The following is a 19,706-nucleotide window of genomic DNA, read 5'->3' on the forward strand; positions in this document are numbered from 1 at the left end:
TAATGTAAGGCATCAGGACATCTCTGCTGAAAGCTCATTAAGGCTAGAAAGGTATATGAGAGTTTCCTGGGCAGTTCACCTAGCCCAGAGTATTAGGCTGTATCTCTGTAGTAGGGGTTCTTGGATGGATATCATAATTTGCCATAAATTCTAAATTGCAGGGCCCCTGCAGATTAACTGCAGCATATTTCAATACTGTGTTTCCTTCAGCTATCATGTCGGGGGTGGAGAGCTCAAGAGTGCTTTTTGCCAGTGTTAAAGTTCTCTTCATTAACATAAACTTGACTGGAAACTACCAGATCCTGAAGGCTTTCAAGAGTGCATAGGTTATTATTCCACCCACGTACCCGGTACATAGACACACACACACGCTCTTTATGTGGCAGCTTTAATAATATGAGAACTTAAGGTGACGGGCACATACATCAAACAAGAAATATCTCAATAATACAGCAGCGTAACAGATAAAGGGTGAAAAGGAAGGAACGTGAAAAGATTGGTGGCGTCTGGCAGTTTCAAATAAAAGCTGCAAAATCAGCAGCATGTAAAGTGTCTCCTGGCATTGGTGCAAATGCACAGAGCAAAATTAAGCAGGTTTAACCAGGTTTTCTTCCTGGTTGTCATTCTCTTGTAACCACAGTGAAGCCTCTTAGCTACTACCCTGAGATCCCCCTCCCCAATAGTAGTACTTTTTCAGTAGCTGTAAATCAGCTGGTTTGAAGAACACCATTTAAAAAAAAAACACCAACATTTCTGCCTCATTCTTTCACATATAGCTAAGATGCTTCTTTTCCGTATACCCTCCCTCCTTCCCAGGGATATCAAACCATTGAGATGCCTTTAGGAGGTAATAAGTGTTGCTTGGGAATATTCCAGTATTCTTCACCTTGATTTTCCCTGCCCCCCCTCCCCCTTTTTTTTTTTTTTTGCAGCTGATTCACTTGGAGATCAAACCGGCCATTCGAAACCAGATTATCCGTGAGCTCCAGGTGCTTCATGAGTGCAACTCCCCCTACATTGTTGGCTTCTATGGTGCATTCTACAGCGATGGGGAGATCAGCATCTGCATGGAGCACATGGTGAGGACTGGGTTCCTGTTCTCCCCCCACCCCACTCCAAGATGGGGCAGGGAATTGGTTAAGAGCTCAGGGTTTCGTTGGGAATACTATGTCAAGCTTGGATGACTGTGCGTAATCTGCATACCTGGCGGCACAGCAGATTTGCATATCTTGAATGATTCATTCAAGCATTAGTGTGTTCCCTTTAAGTCTCCTTCCCTCCTCTCCAGACTCCTTGACTTCTTCACCCAGTTGCTTTCCTTGCTCCTGTTCAGGCTCTCCTTATCACCAGTTGTTAGCATTTCTTTTCCCCATGTCCTCCTTTTGTGTCTTCTGCCATGCTGATCTTTTAAAATATTTTAAATCCTGTGGGCTGACCTTTTTTTAAAAAAAAGGAAAAAGAACTGAGGAAAAATATCTAGTTCACAAAAGCTTACATTGGAGTAGCATTGTGTTAGTCTTCGATATTCCACTAGACTCTTGTTTCTTGTTATCCCAACGTGCCACCTCTTTTGTTTCTTTGCAGCCCTCTAATGTGTCACTCTATCCCCTGTAATGACTACCGGTTTAACCTTCTCCCTACATCTTCTTTGTCACACCTACCTATAACCTATTTATATTCTTGTTCTCGGGCTTGGTTACGCGACCGAGAGTGTGGCGCAATGTGCCCTAGATGCTGCTGTGCCAAGCCACCTCTTAAGCACCTGCTTGCCTGGAATTGGTGGCCCGTGTTGTGATAGGTCCTAGTCTCAGTCTCTCAAGCTTCTTCGTATTTCCATATGGTTCCTCAAATTGGGGGGGGGGGGGGGAATAAGGAATTGTTTTCCTTGTACCTGTGCTCTTAATGTTGCATCATCGGTATCTCAAGCCTCAACATACCCGTAAACTAGAATTCGCTTGTGATGACTGAGATTTCAGACTCCTCTTCCTCCTCCAGCGCTTATTACAACCACGGGTGCATTATGAGTGCCTGTCTCCCCCCCAACCCCAGCACATGAGTTAATAGCAGCTTGGAGGGATAACTCCAGTTGGAGCAAATAAACTCTCAGATAGACACAGGCAAAGGAGTTTAAAAATACCCCTCTCCCCCCACCTACAGTTTAGGCTCCTGATCCAGGTTGGTGTGCCCCAGCATCATCTTTTTGAGCATCTGGAGATATTACACGGATCTCCAAAGTTTGTCTACTTGCACCCTGAGATAAACTCAGGGCTTTTTTTTTTTTTTTTAAGCAGGAACGCAGTTCCGGCTGGCTTGGCATCAGGTAAATTTTGATGAACCATATGGAAATATGAAGAACTTTTTACCTCTGGGGTGACGTCACATGACATTGTTTTCACAGTAGACTTTTTACAGGTGGTTTGCTATTACCTTCCCCAGTCATCTACACTTTCCCCCCCCAGCAATCTGGGTACTCATTTTACCGACTCAGAAGGATGGAAGGCTGAGTCAACCTTGAGCCGGCTACCTAAACCCAGCTTTCACCGGGATTGAACTCAGGTCGTGAGCAGAGATTAGGACTGCAGTACTGTAGCTTTACCACTCTGCGCCACGGGGCTCTTTTGGCATCACGGGGTGTGGCCTAATATGCAAATAAGTTCCTGCTGGACTTTTTCTACAAAAAAACCCTTGTGGACCATTGGTGACATCAGAGGATGTGTCCTAATATGCAAATGAGTTCCTGCTGGACTTTTTAAACAAAAAAAGTCCTGGATAGACTCACCTTCTCATGGCAGCGTGGAAGGAATATTTCTGTTAAAGGGGCTTGCTTAAACATCTCTGATTGGTTTGTTCATACAAAACGTTAACATCGTGCCTTCCCATTTTAAAAACAAAATAAAACGCCAATGTATCTTTACACCTGTCAGTTGGAAGAAAGCAGGACAGTGTTGCAGTGCAGGGAACACATTAAAAGCAGAAGCAAAATGGTTAGAGCAGAACTCAGTCACTGTAGTGGTTAAAGTGATGGATTAGGATCTGGCAGACCTTTGTTCTGCTGTGAAGTTTGCTTGGTAATCTTTGTCTGGTCATTATCTCTCAGCCTCATATACCTCACGGGGCTGTTGTGAGGCTAAAATAAGGAAGGGAGGACCATGAACATCACCCTGCCATCCCTGAAGTAAGTGCAGAATACCAATGTGCAAGATAGAATCACAGGAGAATAATGCAGTGGCTGTTGGGCATCGGACCATCATCTCTGGGGAGGGTATTCCACAGACGGAATGTTGGTGCAGAGAAGTTCTGTCTGATTGCCATTAATCTGAAAGCAGGGACAGCTGGAACAGGGTCTTGGAATCGGGGTGGGGGGTGGGGGGTGGGGTTTGATCTGTGGTTGGCAGAACTTTTGGTTCTAGCCAACAGGATCCATTGCAGATTTGTTATTGAACAGATTTCTCTTCAAGACAAGCGCGTATGTAGTGCAGGAACTGGCAGGGAAGGGAATGTTTCTATTCCTCTAACCCCCCCTCCCTTTTTTGAATTTGTTTGAGCCTGCCTCCCCACCCCCCTCCTGTGTTATAGGGAAGATGCTGCCATCTGGTGACTCGTTCAGTCATGTTGTTATAAGCAAGCCCTGGAGAATTCTGCAACTAGGGGGGAAAATGGAGCCATGGAAGATGCTTTACGCCAGAGATTTTCAAATATAATGGTTCTCCTTAAGCAAAGGAGAAAATCATGCCTACCTATAAATATGTCCAGTGGCTTTGTTCTGCTGCTTCAGACCAGCATGACTGCCCACCTGGATCTATAAATATACATCGATGGGGTCTGAACTGGCTGTAACTGACCATGAGAGAGATATTGGAGTCATGGTAGATAACTCGCTGAAGATGTCAGTTCAGTGTGTGACAATAAAAAAGGCAAATGCTATGCTGGGGGTTATTAAGGGATTGAAAACAACAGCAGATAGTATCATAATGCACCTGTATAAACCTATGGTGTGGCCTCATTTGGGATACTGTGTACAGTTTTGGTCACCATGCCTCAAAAAAAGTATAATATTGGAAAAAGGTTCAGAAAAGGACAACTACAATGATTAAGGGAATTGAACACCTTCCCTGTGAAGAAAGATTAAAGAGATTAGGACTCTGCCTTGGAGAAACAATTGAGGGGTGGCACAATGGAGGTTTATAAAATTATGTATGGGATAGAGAAAGTAGAGAAAGAAGTCCTTTTCATTGGCACTCAATGAAATTGCTGAGCAGTTGGGTTAGAACGGATAAAAGGAAGTCCTTCTTCACCCAAAGGGTTGATTAACACATGGAATTCACTGCCACAGGAGATGGCGGCGGCTACAAGCACAGACAACTTCAAGAGGGGACTGGATAAAAAATCTGGAGCAGAGGTCCATCAATGACTACTTGGCACAGGATATAGATGGAACACTGTGTCTGAGACTTACGTTCTGTATTCTTACTGCTTGCGGGGGGGGGCAAGAACAGGGTTCTGGCCCCACTGTTGTACCTCCTGATTGTTCCTGGGTTTTGGCCAGTATGTGACACACACAGTCCCCAGTGCAGCTCACAGTACACAATAAATAATGCACTTTTCAATCCACTTTTAATGCACTTTAATTGTTTGCAAGGGAATTTTGCCATTTCACTCAGTAAAATCCAGTTTCAGGGTGCACTGAAACCAGTTGAAAGTACATTATTCAGTGTGTGTGAAAGCACTCGACATTAGTGAAAAGCAACATCTTTAAAGCATTTTAAAATTATTTTAATTGCTTTTTAAAAAATGAAAGTGTCCCCTACCATCCCAGATTGATCAGGGGGGTGGGAATAGATGCAAAACAGAATTTTAAAATATTGAGTTCAAAACCCCCAGGAACAAAATCTGAACAAACAAAATTCCCTTTAGGTATTTAGTTCTAGACAAGGAGGAAGGAAGAAGGCAACCAGTCTGCTGATCCATGAGCAATTGTGGGTGCATAAGAGTAAAGCCCTGCTGGATTAAACCAAAGGCTACCTCTCACCTTGTTTCCTTTGTAGTCCATCCACTCCGGTGACTGGTGTTCAGAGATATACTGCCTCTGATCAGAGAGGCTGTATGTTGCCACTTTCACTATTAGATGCTGGTTTCCGCAATATGGTGTGCCAGGCGATGTTCCCTCTAAGCTGCAAAGTTTTGTGAGCAAAAATTCTTCCTTGTGAGCTACTGCATTAATTATTGTTCTCTGGGGTCATCCTTCCTGAGCTAAGACAAAAATGTATGAGCTGGAGGCTAAAAATCTGTGAGCTAGCTCACGCTAACTAGCTTAGAGGGAACACTGGTGCCAAGGTGACTTTGCTGTTGCGGGGCAGTTCATCCTTACACAAGCTATGTCACTGTAGGGGGAGCTGTCCCTACAAACCAGAAGCTGGTGTGTAATGGTGTATTTGCTTGCCTCTATCCCTTTCCCTAGCTTTTAGATGCCTGGCAGAGAGAGGTCATTGCCCCTGATTCATACAGATCAATCAAAAAAATGAATTATAAGGATCAAACAGGGAGGTTTTTGTGGCCCTATCTGTCAGCCATTCTGGTATTTTTTTCCCCTCCCAAATTCAGGATGGAGGCTCCCTAGATCAGGTTTTGAAAGAAGCCAAAAGAATTCCAGAGGAAATCCTGGGGAAAGTCAGCATAGCGGTGAGTATGCGTCTGCCTTGCATTGTATTAAAAAAACGGGCTGGGCTGCGGGAACTGCATTGGCTGCCAGTTATTTACCGAGTTCGTTACAAGGTGCTGGTTATTACCTTTAAAGCCCTATATGGCCGAGGACCTGTTTACCTTAGGGACCGCCTCTCTCCATATGTTCCCCAGAGAGCACTGCGATCCAGCTCACAAAACCTTCTGGAAGTACCTGGGCCAAAGGAGGCCAAACTAAAAATAACCAGAGAACAGGCCTTCTCTATAAAAGCACCCCAATGGTGGAACCAGCTGCCGGAAGAGGTGTGGGCCCTACGGGACACTAGCCAATTCCGTAGGGCGTGCAAAACTGCCCTCTTCCGGCTAGCCTTCCAAGATGAAACCTGAAATGAACACCATGCCATCACTAACATCAACAATTGAGTTAGCAATAAGATAAGATTATTTTAGATTGATTTTAGATTTTTATATTATGTAAATTTAATGGTAATTTTAAACGGTACTGAATGTATAATTGTTTTATTGTTTAACATGGCTTTTGCCACACTCTGTAAGCCGCCCTGAGCCTGCCTCGGTGGGGAGGGTGGGGTATAAATAAATTTTATTATTATTATTATTATTATAGTTGGAGATGCTGGGGATTGAATCTGGGACCTTCTGCTTACCAAGCAGATGCTCTACCACAGAGCCACCGTCCCTTCCAACAGAAATAGATACACCTCACTGAATTTTTGATAGTGCATTGCCTCTGCTTGTTCTAACATCCCACCAGACTCTCCCTGAGTGTTGGAAGAACCAGTACAGGAGTTGCATTTGTACATGTTGTACAGACCACAGCTCTTTGGGTGGCCTCAGGTGCTGAAAATAGTAGTACATTGCTTTGATATGCCTAGTGTCTTCCAGTGCTAAAGGGTTATCTCAGAAATAACAGGCATTTTGAATGCTTCAAAAGACCCTTTGGTTTCATCAACACCCCTTACCTGCTTTGAGTCTCTGGGGCAGAGCAAACTTTAAGTCTACATTGTTTGTTCACAGTCATCGTGAAGGAGTTTTTTGTACGAAAAGCATATTTCCAAGCCACACCCTTGCAAAGCGGGGTGGTATTCCCAACTTTCTGTAAAGTTAGTACACAAACAGGCTGTATCCTGTGACTCTGCTCATCTAACAGCAGCGCCTCCCTCTGACAGAGGGAGCCAGCAGAAAATCCCTCCTGTATCGCATCTGAAGATGGCACCAGAACAGATTGGAGAATACACCTCTGTCCCCTTTTTGTTTGACCTGTCTGCTTTTTGAGAACTGGCATGGAACATTAGGGGCACTAATGCAGAGTGTCTTTGAAAGGAGAGATGTTTGTTTGTTTGTTTGTTTGTTTGTTTGTTTGTTTGTTTTCCATTGGAAGTTGCAAAGGTACCTTTCTCAAAGTCCAGCCATTGGTCCGTCTAGCTCAGTCCTGGCTTTCCTAGCAGTGGCTGGCCAGGATCTCTGGCAGAGGAAGCTGTTTTCCAATAGCTGAGAGCCTTTCAGCAGATATGCAGACTGGAATCGGCTGTAGTGCTGAGCCACAGGCTTCCTTTCTTGCCACACATAGGGGATGTCTTAGACAGCAGAGGCAGAACCCTCCTTGGGAAAGCACCCGGGCCTCCTCATGCCTACTTGACATTCCTTATGGCAAGATGACAAAATAGTACCGGGGCCAGTCATTTCTGACCCAGCCAGTATGGTGGGAGGAAACCAGCAGGGGTGCTAAGGAGAAGCTGGAAATGCCACCGTCTGTTTGATGCAACGCTTATTGGCCAACACTTAGAAAAGCTTGTGGTGTTCGAAAGGTCTGTATCCTTCAGAATCTTAGTCATTCAAGGTGGTTCTCCTTCCACCTCCAAAAAGCTGCTGCTTTCCCAACCTGGGTCTTTCACTGACCTCTTTCCCCTTCTTTTCCCCACCGCATCTTTGTTTCCCCATCTGCAGGTTCTACGTGGATTGGCTTACTTGCGAGAGAAGCACCAAATCATGCATAGAGGTGAGAGAGAGGCCAGCATATGGGCCAGGGTTCTTTGCGTTCTGTTCCTAGGGAACCTATATTATGAGTTTACCATTTACTCAGCATTGCTGTGCTTAAAGTTTGCCTATCACTCAGGGGTTCTCCCCACATCACTGCTGCCCCCAGTCTGTACCATCACAGTGAAAATGTGAGCAAAGCTATACTTTGCATAAACATTTTAGGGCATTATTTGCATGCTCTGAGCTCCCTCCAGAGCTTAGAGTGATCATGGAAGCACAAGAATGCCAGAACCTGCAAGGACTTTTGTCCCTTACCCAGGTACTCTGTGCACTGATGGAGCATCTAGCGACTTGGAGCCTTTTTGTTGGAGCTTGAGAGATCTGAAAGGGGCAGGATGGGTGTTGCTTCTGAGTTTAATTCTGGCCTTTCTACCTAGTTTAAGGAAGAACTGCAAACAACAAGCATGAAGGAGAAACTTGAGTCTGCCATATATGGGCAGGTCCATCTAACCCATTACTTGGGAAGGGGGCTATGACTCATTGGCTGGGCCTCTGCTCATCATACAGGAACTTCCATGTTCAACCCCTGGCATCTCTAGTTGAAGGACTGCAGGTAGCAGACCCTTCTCTGCTCTTGAGCGAGCTGGATGGACTTGGGCTGATCTGGCTTGGTTTTAGACAGTTCCATATTTGGCTCTCCCTTTGTCTCAGGCCTTGTTTTTCCCTGCTGCCCACAATGTTAAAACCTGCTTGTCAGACTCCCATCAAAAGTCCCAGAGAATAAAGTGACCTCATGAGCGCTCCTGAAGATTTCTAAGGGCAATTCTCTTCTCATCTCCTTAGGGGAGCCCTTTTCACAGAATGGGAACTGTAGTGGGAAAGCAGTGGGCGCACTGCCTGATGCCAGGAAAGCCACCCTAAGTGGGGAAATAAGCAGTAGGTGGCAACCTGAAAACCATTGTTGGCCCATGGGGACATGTAGGAGATGGTCATTTACAGGGCTTTTTTGTAGGAAAAGTCCAGCAGGAAGTCATTTGCATGTTAGGCCACACCCCTGATGCCAAGCCAGCCGGAACTGTGTTCCTGCAAAAAAAAAAAAAGCCCTGATCATTTAACCAGTTGTTTTAAATTGTGATGTTTTTAACTGTGACATGTAAGTCGTCTTGAACCACAAGGAGAGGGTGGTATATGAATATTTTAATAAACATGGTGCATCTGATACACTCAGCCCTGAACTGTGAGGCCTTCCAACCTGTTACGTCATTTATCTCCTGCCTATTTTTCATCAGAAAACTAAAGGTGGCATTTAACTGAGGAAAGGAGAGTTTCCTCCAGATTCTGGCCAGCTTATAAGATCACCTTTTTTCAGTAAGGTGACTATATCAAGCACAATACTGTGAACCAGGGACAAACCATTGGCTATCTAGACCAGAATTTTATTGGCTCTTGAGTAGCAAAAGCTCTCCAGAGTCTTCAGGCATGAGTCTTTTCCAGCCCCGTTACCTCAGGTCCTGTAATTACAGGTGCCAGGGATAGAAACTGGAACCTTCTAGGTGCACTGCATGTGCTCTGCCTCAGCTGTGACCCCAATGCAACCTCGGAAAGGTCTTGATGTTTTGAAAGTCTTCTGTGCTTCTGGGACTTCATCAGAAGCATCCTTCATATTTTCCAGTTTTTCTCTTCATCCATGTGGGCTAGGAACTTTGTGTTTTAAATCCTGATCAAGAGAAAAACTTTGTGTAAGTGGAATAAAGTAGGGCTTTTTTTGTAGCAGGAATCCTTTGCATATTAGGCCACACAGCCCTGATGTAGCCAATCTTTCAAGAGCTTACAGTAGACCCTATAAGAACAGCCCTGTAAGCTCTTGGAGGATTGGCTACCTCAGGGGTGTGTGGCCTAATATGCAAACTTCCTGCTACAACCCCCCTCCCCGAAATAAAGTATCAAATTAGGTTTCAGCTAATTCTTGCTTTTAATACCAGACTCTGCCCTTGGTGAATTCTTTGAATATGTACAGCCCTCGATAGAGTGCTGCTTGAAGTGCTTCTTCCCAGGCTATGACAATTTTCCTTTCCCTCATTTTCTGTTTTTTTGCTTGTTTTGAATCCACTTGCAGATGTAAAACCATCTAACATCTTGGTGAATTCCCGGGGAGAAATTAAACTCTGTGATTTTGGAGTCAGCGGTCAGCTCATCGACTCTATGGCAAATTCCTTTGTGGGCACTCGATCCTATATGTCCGTACGTCCTTGTACTCTTGTACATGATTTGCAATTTGGGGGTGGGCTTCACCTTCTTCAGTGTGCATCTCTTACCCACTAGGTGACAGATTTTGGCGGGGGAGGGGCGTGATTTGAAGAGGTATTTGTACTCCAGTTTGCTTCAGGGTGTTCTGTTTCCTTCATTCGCAGCTTGGTAAAGGGAATAAACTATGGCACAGTTTCAGCTGTCAGGAGTTTGCTTCTGCAAGCTTGAGCCAAAAGATGCTTTTCAGTATCCAACTTTAGCTACTGGTTCCTAATAGCGAGAGAGGCTGTTTTCTTTATCTGCTGGGCTCTGCAGCCACCTTTCAAAAGGTGACCCATAATTGTCACCTGCCTGGTCATTTGTAGCAATGAATCATATCTAACTGGTGGAGCAGCGTAGCTTTTGTAAACTGGAGGACTGTGACTTTCTTGCATATGAACACATGTTAAGCGGCCCCATTTAACTTTGTCTTCAGATGTGTTCTGTGAGGCTGACCTAATTAATGTTTTGTTTCTGACACCCTCTACAGCCTGAGCGCTTACAAGGCACTCACTATTCGGTCCAGTCTGACATATGGAGCATGGGGCTCTCCCTGGTGGAGCTGTCGATTGGACGCTATCCCATCCCCCCACCCGACGCCAAGGAACTGGAAGCGATCTTCGGCCGGCCTGTGATTGATGGGGCAGAGGGCGAAACCCACAGCATCTCCCCACGGCCCAGGCCGCCAGGACGACCTATTAGTGGTAGGGGCTTTATCACAAGCAGTGCTGGCAGTTTGAGTCCTGCCATTAGGTTGAATCCAGGGCCTTCTGCCTGCTAAGAAGGTGCCCTTTTAACTGGAAGAGAAATATTCCTTAGTCTAATGGTCAATGGGAAGGCAAACCGTTCATCTCTGGCTAAGGTGGTTGTAAAGAATCCTTGAAGATGAGGGAAGGGGAATGTCATTGTCATATAAAATTGCTTTCTGCTGCCCTCTGAGCATGTGCACAGTGCTGTTGCTTTCTCGTCCATGATTGCAGCCAGCCACCATACTATTTGGTTTTATATTTAAGTTTTTCCAGGCCAGATAATGTGGGCTGAGTCTCGCCATCCCTTCCTTCCTTCCTTCCTTCCTTCCTTCCTTCCTTCCTTCCTTCCTTCCTTCCTTCCTTCCTTCCTTCCTTCCTTCCTTCCTTCCTTCCTTCCTTCCTTCCTTCCTGCCTTCCTTCCTGCCTTCCTTCCTGCCTTTCTTTCTTTCTTTCTTTCTTTCTTTCTTTCTTTCTTTCTTTCTTTCTTTCTTTCTTTCTTTCTTTCTTTCTTTCTTTCTTCTTTCTTTCTTTCTTTCTTTCTTTCTTTCTTCCTTTCTTTCTCTCTCTCTCTCTTTCTTTCTCTCTTTCTTTCTCTCTTTCTTTCTCTCTTTCTTTCTCTCTTTCTTTCTCTCTTTCTTTCTCTCTTTCTTTCTTTCTCTCTTTCTTTCTTTCTTTCTTTCTTTCTTTCTTTCTTTCTTTCTTTCTTTCTTTCTTTCTTTCTTTCTTTCTTTCTTTCTTTCTTTCTTTCTTTCTTTCTTTCTTTCTTTCTTTCTTTCTTTCTTTCTTTCTTTCTTTCTTTCTTTCTTTCTTTCTTTCTTTCTTTCTTTCTTTCTTTCTTTCTTTCTTTCTTTCCCTATTACAGACCCAGGAAGCATGTGGTACAGATCCACATGCTCCAACCCCAGTAGTGGCACTTTACTTCTTCCAAGCCTCTCATGTCAAGGGAAGGCCCCTTGTGCCAGAAGGAAGCACCACACTAGTGGGAACAGGTCTGTGAAACCCAGCTCTCATTAATGGGACCTGTCCTGCTCCCTAGCAGCCTCCACAGCTGTGGCAGGTCATTGAAGAGTCCTGTCTGCCTTTCAACCTCTGGAGCCCAAGACAGGCTCTGCAGCCTTATAAAGTGGCTTGCCAGGGGCTCAGTTAATCATGTTTTCCCTGCCACCTTGAGACAGCGAGGACCAAATTGATGGGTCTAAATTAAGGGCGGGAAGGTACCGCATGGATATTGGGGAAAACTTTTTTACAGGAAAGGGGAAAAAGTAATAAAGCAAATAGGGTTGTTTTCCGGCGCCCTTGCAGACATTGAAATTGACCTGGGGGTGGGGAAGGGAGGGAGGAGGAGGAAACTAAGCATTTGCCTCCCCCCACAGTGTCCTACCTAGCTTGCCCCCCCTCCTCCCTCCCTTCCCCACCCCAGGTCAATTTCATTATCTGGAAGGGCTCCACTCTGGGCTGTGTAAAGGCTTATTGTGCAGGGCGGGGGGTATGACTGAGCGGCGACGCTGCTCCAAAGGGCAGGGGGGGGGCAGCAACAACGAGGGGGTGTCGGAGGGTAAGGAGTGGGGCCCGGCTGCCTGCAGGCCGCGGACTGGTCCCGCTCTGGGACCCAGGGTTTGGGAACCTCTGCTCTAGGCTGATCCTGTATTGAGCAGGGGGTTGGACTGGATGGCCCCTTCCAGCTCTGTGACTCTATGATTCTAAGCGACACATCAATGTGTGTATTACCTGACAATTAGAGTTGGATTACATAATGGATGTCATGATGGATGCTGATGGGAAGTCAATGAGCATTGTGGCTCTCTAAACCTTGCACCGCACCTCCTGAGAGAGGACCCCCATCCAGCTCCTTCCTCCTACCTGAGTTCTGCTCCAGGGTGGTGGTGCATATTTGGTAGCTCAGTGTGAGCAGCCAGTACCTGCAGTTATTCCCATTTCTCTGTTTTAGAAATTGGAGATAATCAAAACTTCCTCTGCGTACCAGTTTAGGCTGTTAGGTAATTGATGTTTATATAAAAATGTCCACATGTGACAATTCACCCTGCTTTTTGTTCCTCTTCACCAACGCAGCTCATGGGATGGACAGCCGTCCTGCAATGGCTATCTTTGAACTGCTGGACTACATAGTTAATGAGGTTGGTGATGCAGTGATTTTTTTTTCTGTTGTAGGTTTCTGCTTCATAGCTTTAAAAGAGTCCGGGGGGGGGGATGTTGAGTGAGAAATCCCAGTAATTAGCCCTTATTGCTCATGCTTCTCTTCCTTTCTTGCCCATCTGGTCAAAACATGCCACAAAAGGAACACCCCAACCAGGGTTGATTTTTGCCCATCTGAGCCAATCCCATTTTGCTGCATCCTGCAGTAGGAAAGAGATTATCCAGCTCGTCCTGTAGTGAGTTGCGGTTTGTCAGAGCCTTTTTGTGTGTGTAGAAAAAGCCCAGCAGGAACACATTTGCATATTCAGCCACACCCCTGACATCTCCATTTTTCATGCAGGACTTTTTTGTAGGAAAGGCCCAGCAGGAACTCATCTGCATACTAGGCCACACCCCCGATGCCAAACCAGCTGGAACTGTGTTCCTGTGCCTTCCTGCTAAAAAAAAGGCCCTGCTGTTTGTTATCTCTAGGGCTGCTCTGCAAAAGAGGTTGTGTGCTGAATGCAATTCAAATGAAGGTGATGTCTCTGCCCTTCAGCTCATGATCTGAATCACTGCAAGAGAAAAGGGAGCAGAGGAAGAAGAAGTTAGTTGTAGACGATCAGTTGAAACGCCAGGGTGAAGAGAGGAGTTCCTAGCAAACATTCATATTTCTCAGTGGAAGGAATCTGGCAGAGGCCAGGAGGTGAAGAGTTCCCATAATGAGGAGGGGGAGGAGTAGAAGGATTGCAAAGGGATAGCCCAGGATAGCTCAGTCTTGTCATATTTCAGAAGCTATGCAAGGTCAGTCCTAGTTAGCAGTCGGATGCGAGACCTTCAGGGAAGTCCAGGGTCATTACACAGAAGAAGGCAATGGCAAGCCTTGAAAACCTTAGAGGGTCACCATGTCAGCAACAACTCAGTGGCAGTTTCCACCAGCGGCAGAGTGAGGAGGGTGCGAAGGGGCATGTGGAGAGGGATGGGGGTGAAAGAGAATGAAGGTATTTGGAAATCAGTGCAATGTATTTAAATAGAATGTGATAAAGGGTAGCATGAAGGACAGGCTCAGGCCTTGGTTCAGTTGTGCACAGGCAGAGAGCTGGTTCAGCAAGATGGCCATGCTGGTCTGTCGGTGCAAAACCCATTGTGGGCTCCTAGTACATTAGAGATGAAGAAGTGACTGGCACCTCAGAAACTGCCTATCGAGCAAAGGATTCTTTACAGCCAAGAAGGGAAAGAAGTCTTGGTGGTTTTCAACCAAAAAGCTTGTGAGGATCTCCTTGGGGTTTTGTGTTTCTCCAGCAGCTGTTGCATCTTGTTCACATGCAGCAGCAGCAGCTTTCTGGCCAGCAGCTGAATGCTTACAGGCCAGGAGGAAGGTCTCGTAAGACTTCTTTTGAATGCTCAGACAAGTGTATTGGTCCCCCAGTTCCTCATCTTTTGGAGGACGGATTGATATTAAAGCCCTGCACTTGACCAAAGCCCTCAGCTCCTTCTAGCTACACTGCTCCCTTTTTTAGTCTCTGTCCTCTCCCATCCCCACATGCAGACTGCACAGATGATCTTCAGTGCTTGCCCATCGGCTTCCATGCTGTTGTCCGCCCTGAAGCGGAGGTTTCCAGATATCTGCCCTACTTAACCCTATGCTTTCCCCCCCTCCTCCTTTATTTCCAGCCGCCTCCTAAGCTGCCGAATGGGGTTTTCACTCAAGACTTTCAAGAGTTTGTAAATAAATGGTAAGGATTTGCTTTCCTGCAGGGGAAGGCCCTAGGCAAACAGAGACTGCCTCCACCCGAACGGTCACATGAGTGCCACTTCCCAATCCTGGTTTCCCAGACTTGCTAATGTGCATTCTCTTGGCCATCTGGGGTAAATCAGGATTATGTTAAAGTAGCCAGACCAAAGAGGAGGTATTTTTTTCCCACTTTCAAGCTGCAAAAAAAAGATTTGCATAATGTATACGTGAACACGGATGTTAGCAAAAGCTGTTTGTAGGTTACCACTTTGCCAGTTTGGTGTAGTGGTTAAGTGTGCGGACTCTTATCTGGGAGAACCGGGTTTGATTCCCCACTCCTCCACTTGCACCTGCTGGCATGGCCTTGGGTCAGCCATAGCTCTGGCAGAGGTTGTCCTTGAAAGGGCAGCTGCTGTGAGAGCCCTCTCCAGCCCCACCCACCTCACAGGGTGTCTGTTGTGGGGGAGGAAGGGAAAGGAGATTGTGAGCCGCTCTGAGACTCTTTGGAGTGGAGGGCGGGATATAAATCCAATATCTTCTTCTTCTTCTTATATGCAAAGCTGCTTGTTCTTCCGACCTTACAGGGTCAGTGTTGGTGTGTGGAAGGGGGTGGGGTTGCTGTGGGTGGGACTGCTCTCTACTCCTGGGCCATGTGACCCCATGAACCTCACACGACTGTATGTCTGTTGGATCAGTTTCAGTTTGCTTTATTACGGTCCATGACCAAATACACAGCACAATGCAGGCCAACAACAACCACGTAAAAATCGTAAAAATCAAGATGGGCCTAAATAGGTGAGACGTAAGATATTTAAAAAATAAATGTGAAAATAAAATATAGGACATTAGTATGAATGATGAGATATGACAAATAATATATGTCTGTTGGATCCTACTCGGGGGCATGTGCCACCCCAACTGTTGAGTCAAAATTTTGGGGGGGTGGGGGGGGAATTTTTTTTTGGGGGGGAGGGAGCTGTGCAAGTGGCAACCATTAAAGAACCTTTTTGACTTTTAACAACAACAAAAAATAACAGACTTTTCCCTCCCCACTCCTCCAGCTTAATTAAAAACCCTGCTGAACGGGCAGATCTGAAGATGCTGATGGTGAGTGACTAAGATGTTCTGGGCTGGTACAGACTCCCAAGACAAGATTAAAACTTAAAGGAAAAGCTGAATCCTTCCGCCAGAAGATCTGTTCTCAGATTTCATAGCTCTGTTTTGCTGGGTTGAGTGGTGGGGAGAATGCAAGGAGCTCTAAATTGGACAGTGAAGTCCTGCTTAGCACACTCTGAGATTTCAGTGTGCCCTGCCTGCTCCACCAGTTTTAAAAGTAGACTAGAAACTTTTTTTTTAAAGGAACCTCAGGGCCATTTGTTGCATTACCTGTTCTTTTAGGTGAACGTCTAGAGCGATGGCTGTGGCACATGCTTGACGACACATGCGTGCTCATCAGGGAGCTGTTTCTTGCCCTTGGGGGCAAACTGAGTGGTGTGAAAGAGAGCCATCCTGAATTTTCTTTCTGCTGCAGCCAGTTTGAGTCTGAATGGAACTTGTCTGTAGCCCAACAGTGGCATTTTGTTCTTCCCTGAGCTGCCAACAGTGCTGAATGTCGCCAGATTGGTTGGACAGCTGCTGACAGTGCTGAGGCTGTTCTGTACCAGTTTAAGTCCTGGAAGATCCAATCTGTTTGTAATTTTTTTTTGGGGGGGGGGGATGGATTTTGTGTGTGTGTGTGTGTGTGGCATTTGTGTGTTTTTCACCCCTAGCCAATGTCATTTGTTTCTGAAAAGCATGCCTGAAGGATTTTTTTCCTCTTTTTTGTTTTTTAGCGGGGTGAGTGATACGTGAGGGTCATAAGAACATAAGAGAAGCCATGTTGGATCAGGCCAATGGCCTATCCAGTCCAACACTCTGTGTCACACAGTGGTCAAAAAACCTAGGTGCCATCAGGAGGTCCACCAGTGGGCTAGAAGCCCTCCCATTGTACCCCCCCAAGCACCAAGAATACAGAGCATCACTGCCCCAGACAGAGAGTTCCAACAATACGCTGTGTCTAATAACCACTGATGGACCTCTGCTCCATATGCTTATCCAATCCCCTCTTGAAGCTGTCTATGCTTGTAGCCGCTGCCACCTTCTGTGGCAGTCAAAATGCAGAACACCGCCCCCCCTACCCCCCGAGAGCCTTGGGTCTTCTTTCTCGACATACCTTCAGACAGTAGCTTCTCTCCTTCTGTTTGGAGGCAAGAGAAGAGAGCTTCGTCTGTGTGATTGAGTTTGATTTCTCGCCTACCATTCCTCCCCTTTTCTTGGTATCTCAAGGTGGGCTGTCTTTGGACATTACTAGCATTTGGGAGGAAGTGTAGTGAGGCTGCCTCTGGGCCTCCTGTGTAACCTCACCTTTGTCAGAAGGAGGGGGTCAGCCTTCCTTCCTTCAAGATTTCCGTTCCCCTTCCTTGAGGCCCATGCTAGGCCTTTTCTGTTCCTTTTCTTGGTGGGTTTCTCTAAAGAAAACATCTGCCTTAGAAAGTTACCTGTTACCAGCTTGGACCTCAGTCAGGCCTCAGATTCAGCAGGAGCTCATGGGAGCGCAGTTCCTGAACCTTTCTGATGGCGCCCCCTCCTCCCCACCTTGTCCATTGAATAGTAGGTGCAGCTGTATAACAATAACCCTGGATTAGGAGAACAGGCAGCCAGCCAGCCAGCCACCAGGGGCTTTGCCACACACCCAGCAACCCGCATTAACCCCTGGAGAAGCCCACACCACCCTTTCTCCACTTCTTATGCGATTTTGGGTGGCCTTTTGACTGGGGTGGGCAGCCCAGGAGAGCCTCAGGCGAGCGAGGCCTGCATGGGCTGGCAGGATCTCTAGCCAGTCCAAGCAGGCCTTGCTCTCCCGGGGCTTTCCTTTCTTGCATTGGGTTACTTTTGGTTGGGGGGGGGTGGCATATGCTAATGAATGACGCTAATGAGCTCCACCACCTATTTTTCTACAAATGTCTTGTTCTCAGAGCAGTAGGAGGGTTCCAGTAGTTTTGGATGTTCAGTCAAGCTCTGTCTCTCCTGACCTGCAGTTGCCTCTGTAACGTAATACCTGATCGGTTCCCCTGGGGACCGTTGGAGGGCAGGGTATACTTGACCCTGTTAACACCGCCCTCTCTTCTCTCACGCTTTCAGAATCACACCTTCATCAAGCGCTCCGAGGTGGAAGAGGTAGATTTTGCTGGTTGGCTTTGTAAGACGCTGCGACTGAACCAGCCCAGCACCCCCACCCGCACTGCCATGTGACCGCCAAGCAAACGGCCTTGTTCTTCTTCTTCTCCTGCCCTCCCTTGTGCACCTGCTTCTCTGCCGTCGTTCACTGCCCTTCAGCAGGAGAAAGAACCGCCCTTCTTTGCCTGCCTTCTCTCCTCTGTGCTCCGGAACGGCAAAGCACCCGTCATTTTGGAAAACCGCCCAGTGCTCTGACCGCAAAAGTGGAGACCGGCTTACTCCGTTTCGTCCCCGTTCTGTCGCTCATTTTCTTTTCTCCAGGCTAAACGCTGCTCAGAGCCTTCTGACTTGGGGGGAGGGTGCTCTAAAAGTGCTTCTGCTCCTTGTTAGGTTGTGTCACCAGGTATGGGGAGGGGGAGTTGTCAGGGCAAGCCGATTGCCTTGTTTGTGCACCTGTTCCCTTTTTGGAGGGGTGGGGGGAGTGGGCCCTCGGCAGGTTGGAAGCTCTCTGATGGGTGGAAACCTTCACATAAGGAGCAGCTGGGGCAAAGGTAGGCAGATTACCCAACGGTGTGGCTGTTTGATCTGCGTTGGCAGAGGAAAGGAAGGCTCGAGCCGGTTGCTTCCTGGAGCCTGCCCAGGGAAAGGGGCGGGAGAGAGATAGCAGGAGTTCCGTGAGATTAAGGAAGTTTGTGAGCAATGTAGCTCTGCTTGATGGGCGATAGGCCAGCTGGGAGCTGCTTCTCATCCTCTCCTCTTCTTTCCCTTCCTTTTTTTTAAACACTCGGTTTCTTACACGGAAGTGGGACTTCAATTTCGCTTGTCATGGGGGGGGGGACTTTGCTTGAGGGCAAAGGTACCCCCCCATCTCTCCCCCCCACCACCACCACCATGCATTCTGGAAACTGTGGTTATTATCCTGTCATCTGCAGGGTGGGGAGGGGGTGCACATGGTACTGCCTCAAAGCCCCATTTCCTTCCTGTTCTTGCCTGCTCAGCGCTCCATGTCACAGCGCTGCATTTCTGAAATCACAGATACTGCTGATTTATGAAACAAAGGGGGAACGGGCTGAGTCAGAATTCCTTTTGGGGGGGGGGGTAATTGAACGAGGAAGAGAATCTCGGCTGTAAATTCTGCCCGCCCCTCCCCCCAGCAGTGATCTTGCCCTCTCTCTGAAAAGCAATGTCCTGTTTGTGGGCATGGCACATCTGCCTAGGAGCAGGATCTCTCGATCTGTTCAGATCGTTGGTCTGTCGCGACCTTTTTGCACGCTGCTGCCGTGCCTCTCCCAAGCACATGCGATGCGTTTACAGTGCATTCATGCTGCTCCCAACACCACAGGTCTATTTCTTAAGCCACAACGCTCCACAGCGCAGAGATTTTAACATTGCCGAGGTTGAAGCAGATGGAAAGTCTTTTGCAGACATTATTTTTAGAGAGGTGGGGGATGCCCAGGCAGGGATCCGTTCAGGAGTTTTGACTGTGGCAGACTTCAACGGTGGTTGGGGTTTCATTTCTCCCCCACCCCCAAAGTCCCTAATCCTGCTTGGAGTTGATCCAGTTTAATTACAACTGTCCTTTTTTCTCCCCTTCCACCATCCTTGGTTACGGTTTGATGCCCAGTAATAACTTCTTGGGAGGGACATCAGTAAGAGCCAGTTCACTCTCCCCTGTCCATTTAAATATTTTTTTTAAAAAAAAACCTCAAGTGGGTTTCTCGAAGTATTCTTGTACGGAATGTTCTTATATTGTTGCTTTTTGGGGAGCATGCTTTGAAAAAACAAAACAAAAACTGGTTCCAGTATAGGAGAGGAATAGTGAGAAAATACCACTCAGTTAGCCACTCTCACTCCAGAAGGTAAACGAAGCCGTGACCAAGAGGCTGAGCAGGCATTTGTGTGCGCCGCGG

General features: G+C 46.8%; 1 protein-coding gene across 1 annotated transcript in view; it reads left to right on the forward strand.

The window, feature by feature from the left end:
* MAP2K2 (mitogen-activated protein kinase kinase 2) overlaps window positions 1-19,414 on the forward strand; it is a 32,687-nt gene extending 13,273 nt beyond the window's left edge. The window contains exons 3-11 of the mRNA XM_060232615.1: window positions 933-1,079; window positions 5,602-5,679; window positions 7,645-7,696; window positions 9,794-9,918; window positions 10,454-10,667; window positions 12,783-12,847; window positions 14,520-14,581; window positions 15,642-15,687; window positions 17,761-19,414. Coding sequence (XP_060088598.1) covers window positions 933-1,079; window positions 5,602-5,679; window positions 7,645-7,696; window positions 9,794-9,918; window positions 10,454-10,667; window positions 12,783-12,847; window positions 14,520-14,581; window positions 15,642-15,687; window positions 17,761-17,871 — 900 coding nt within the window. The 3' untranslated portion in view covers window positions 17,872-19,414. The remainder of the gene's footprint in view (window positions 1-932; window positions 1,080-5,601; window positions 5,680-7,644; window positions 7,697-9,793; window positions 9,919-10,453; window positions 10,668-12,782; window positions 12,848-14,519; window positions 14,582-15,641; window positions 15,688-17,760) is intronic.
* Window positions 19,415-19,706: the final 292 nt, after the last annotated feature.

The sequence above is a fragment of the Heteronotia binoei genome, chromosome 2 (genome assembly GCF_032191835.1).
Source record: "Heteronotia binoei isolate CCM8104 ecotype False Entrance Well chromosome 2, APGP_CSIRO_Hbin_v1, whole genome shotgun sequence".
In the NCBI taxonomy this organism is placed as follows: Eukaryota; Metazoa; Chordata; class Lepidosauria; order Squamata; family Gekkonidae; genus Heteronotia; species Heteronotia binoei.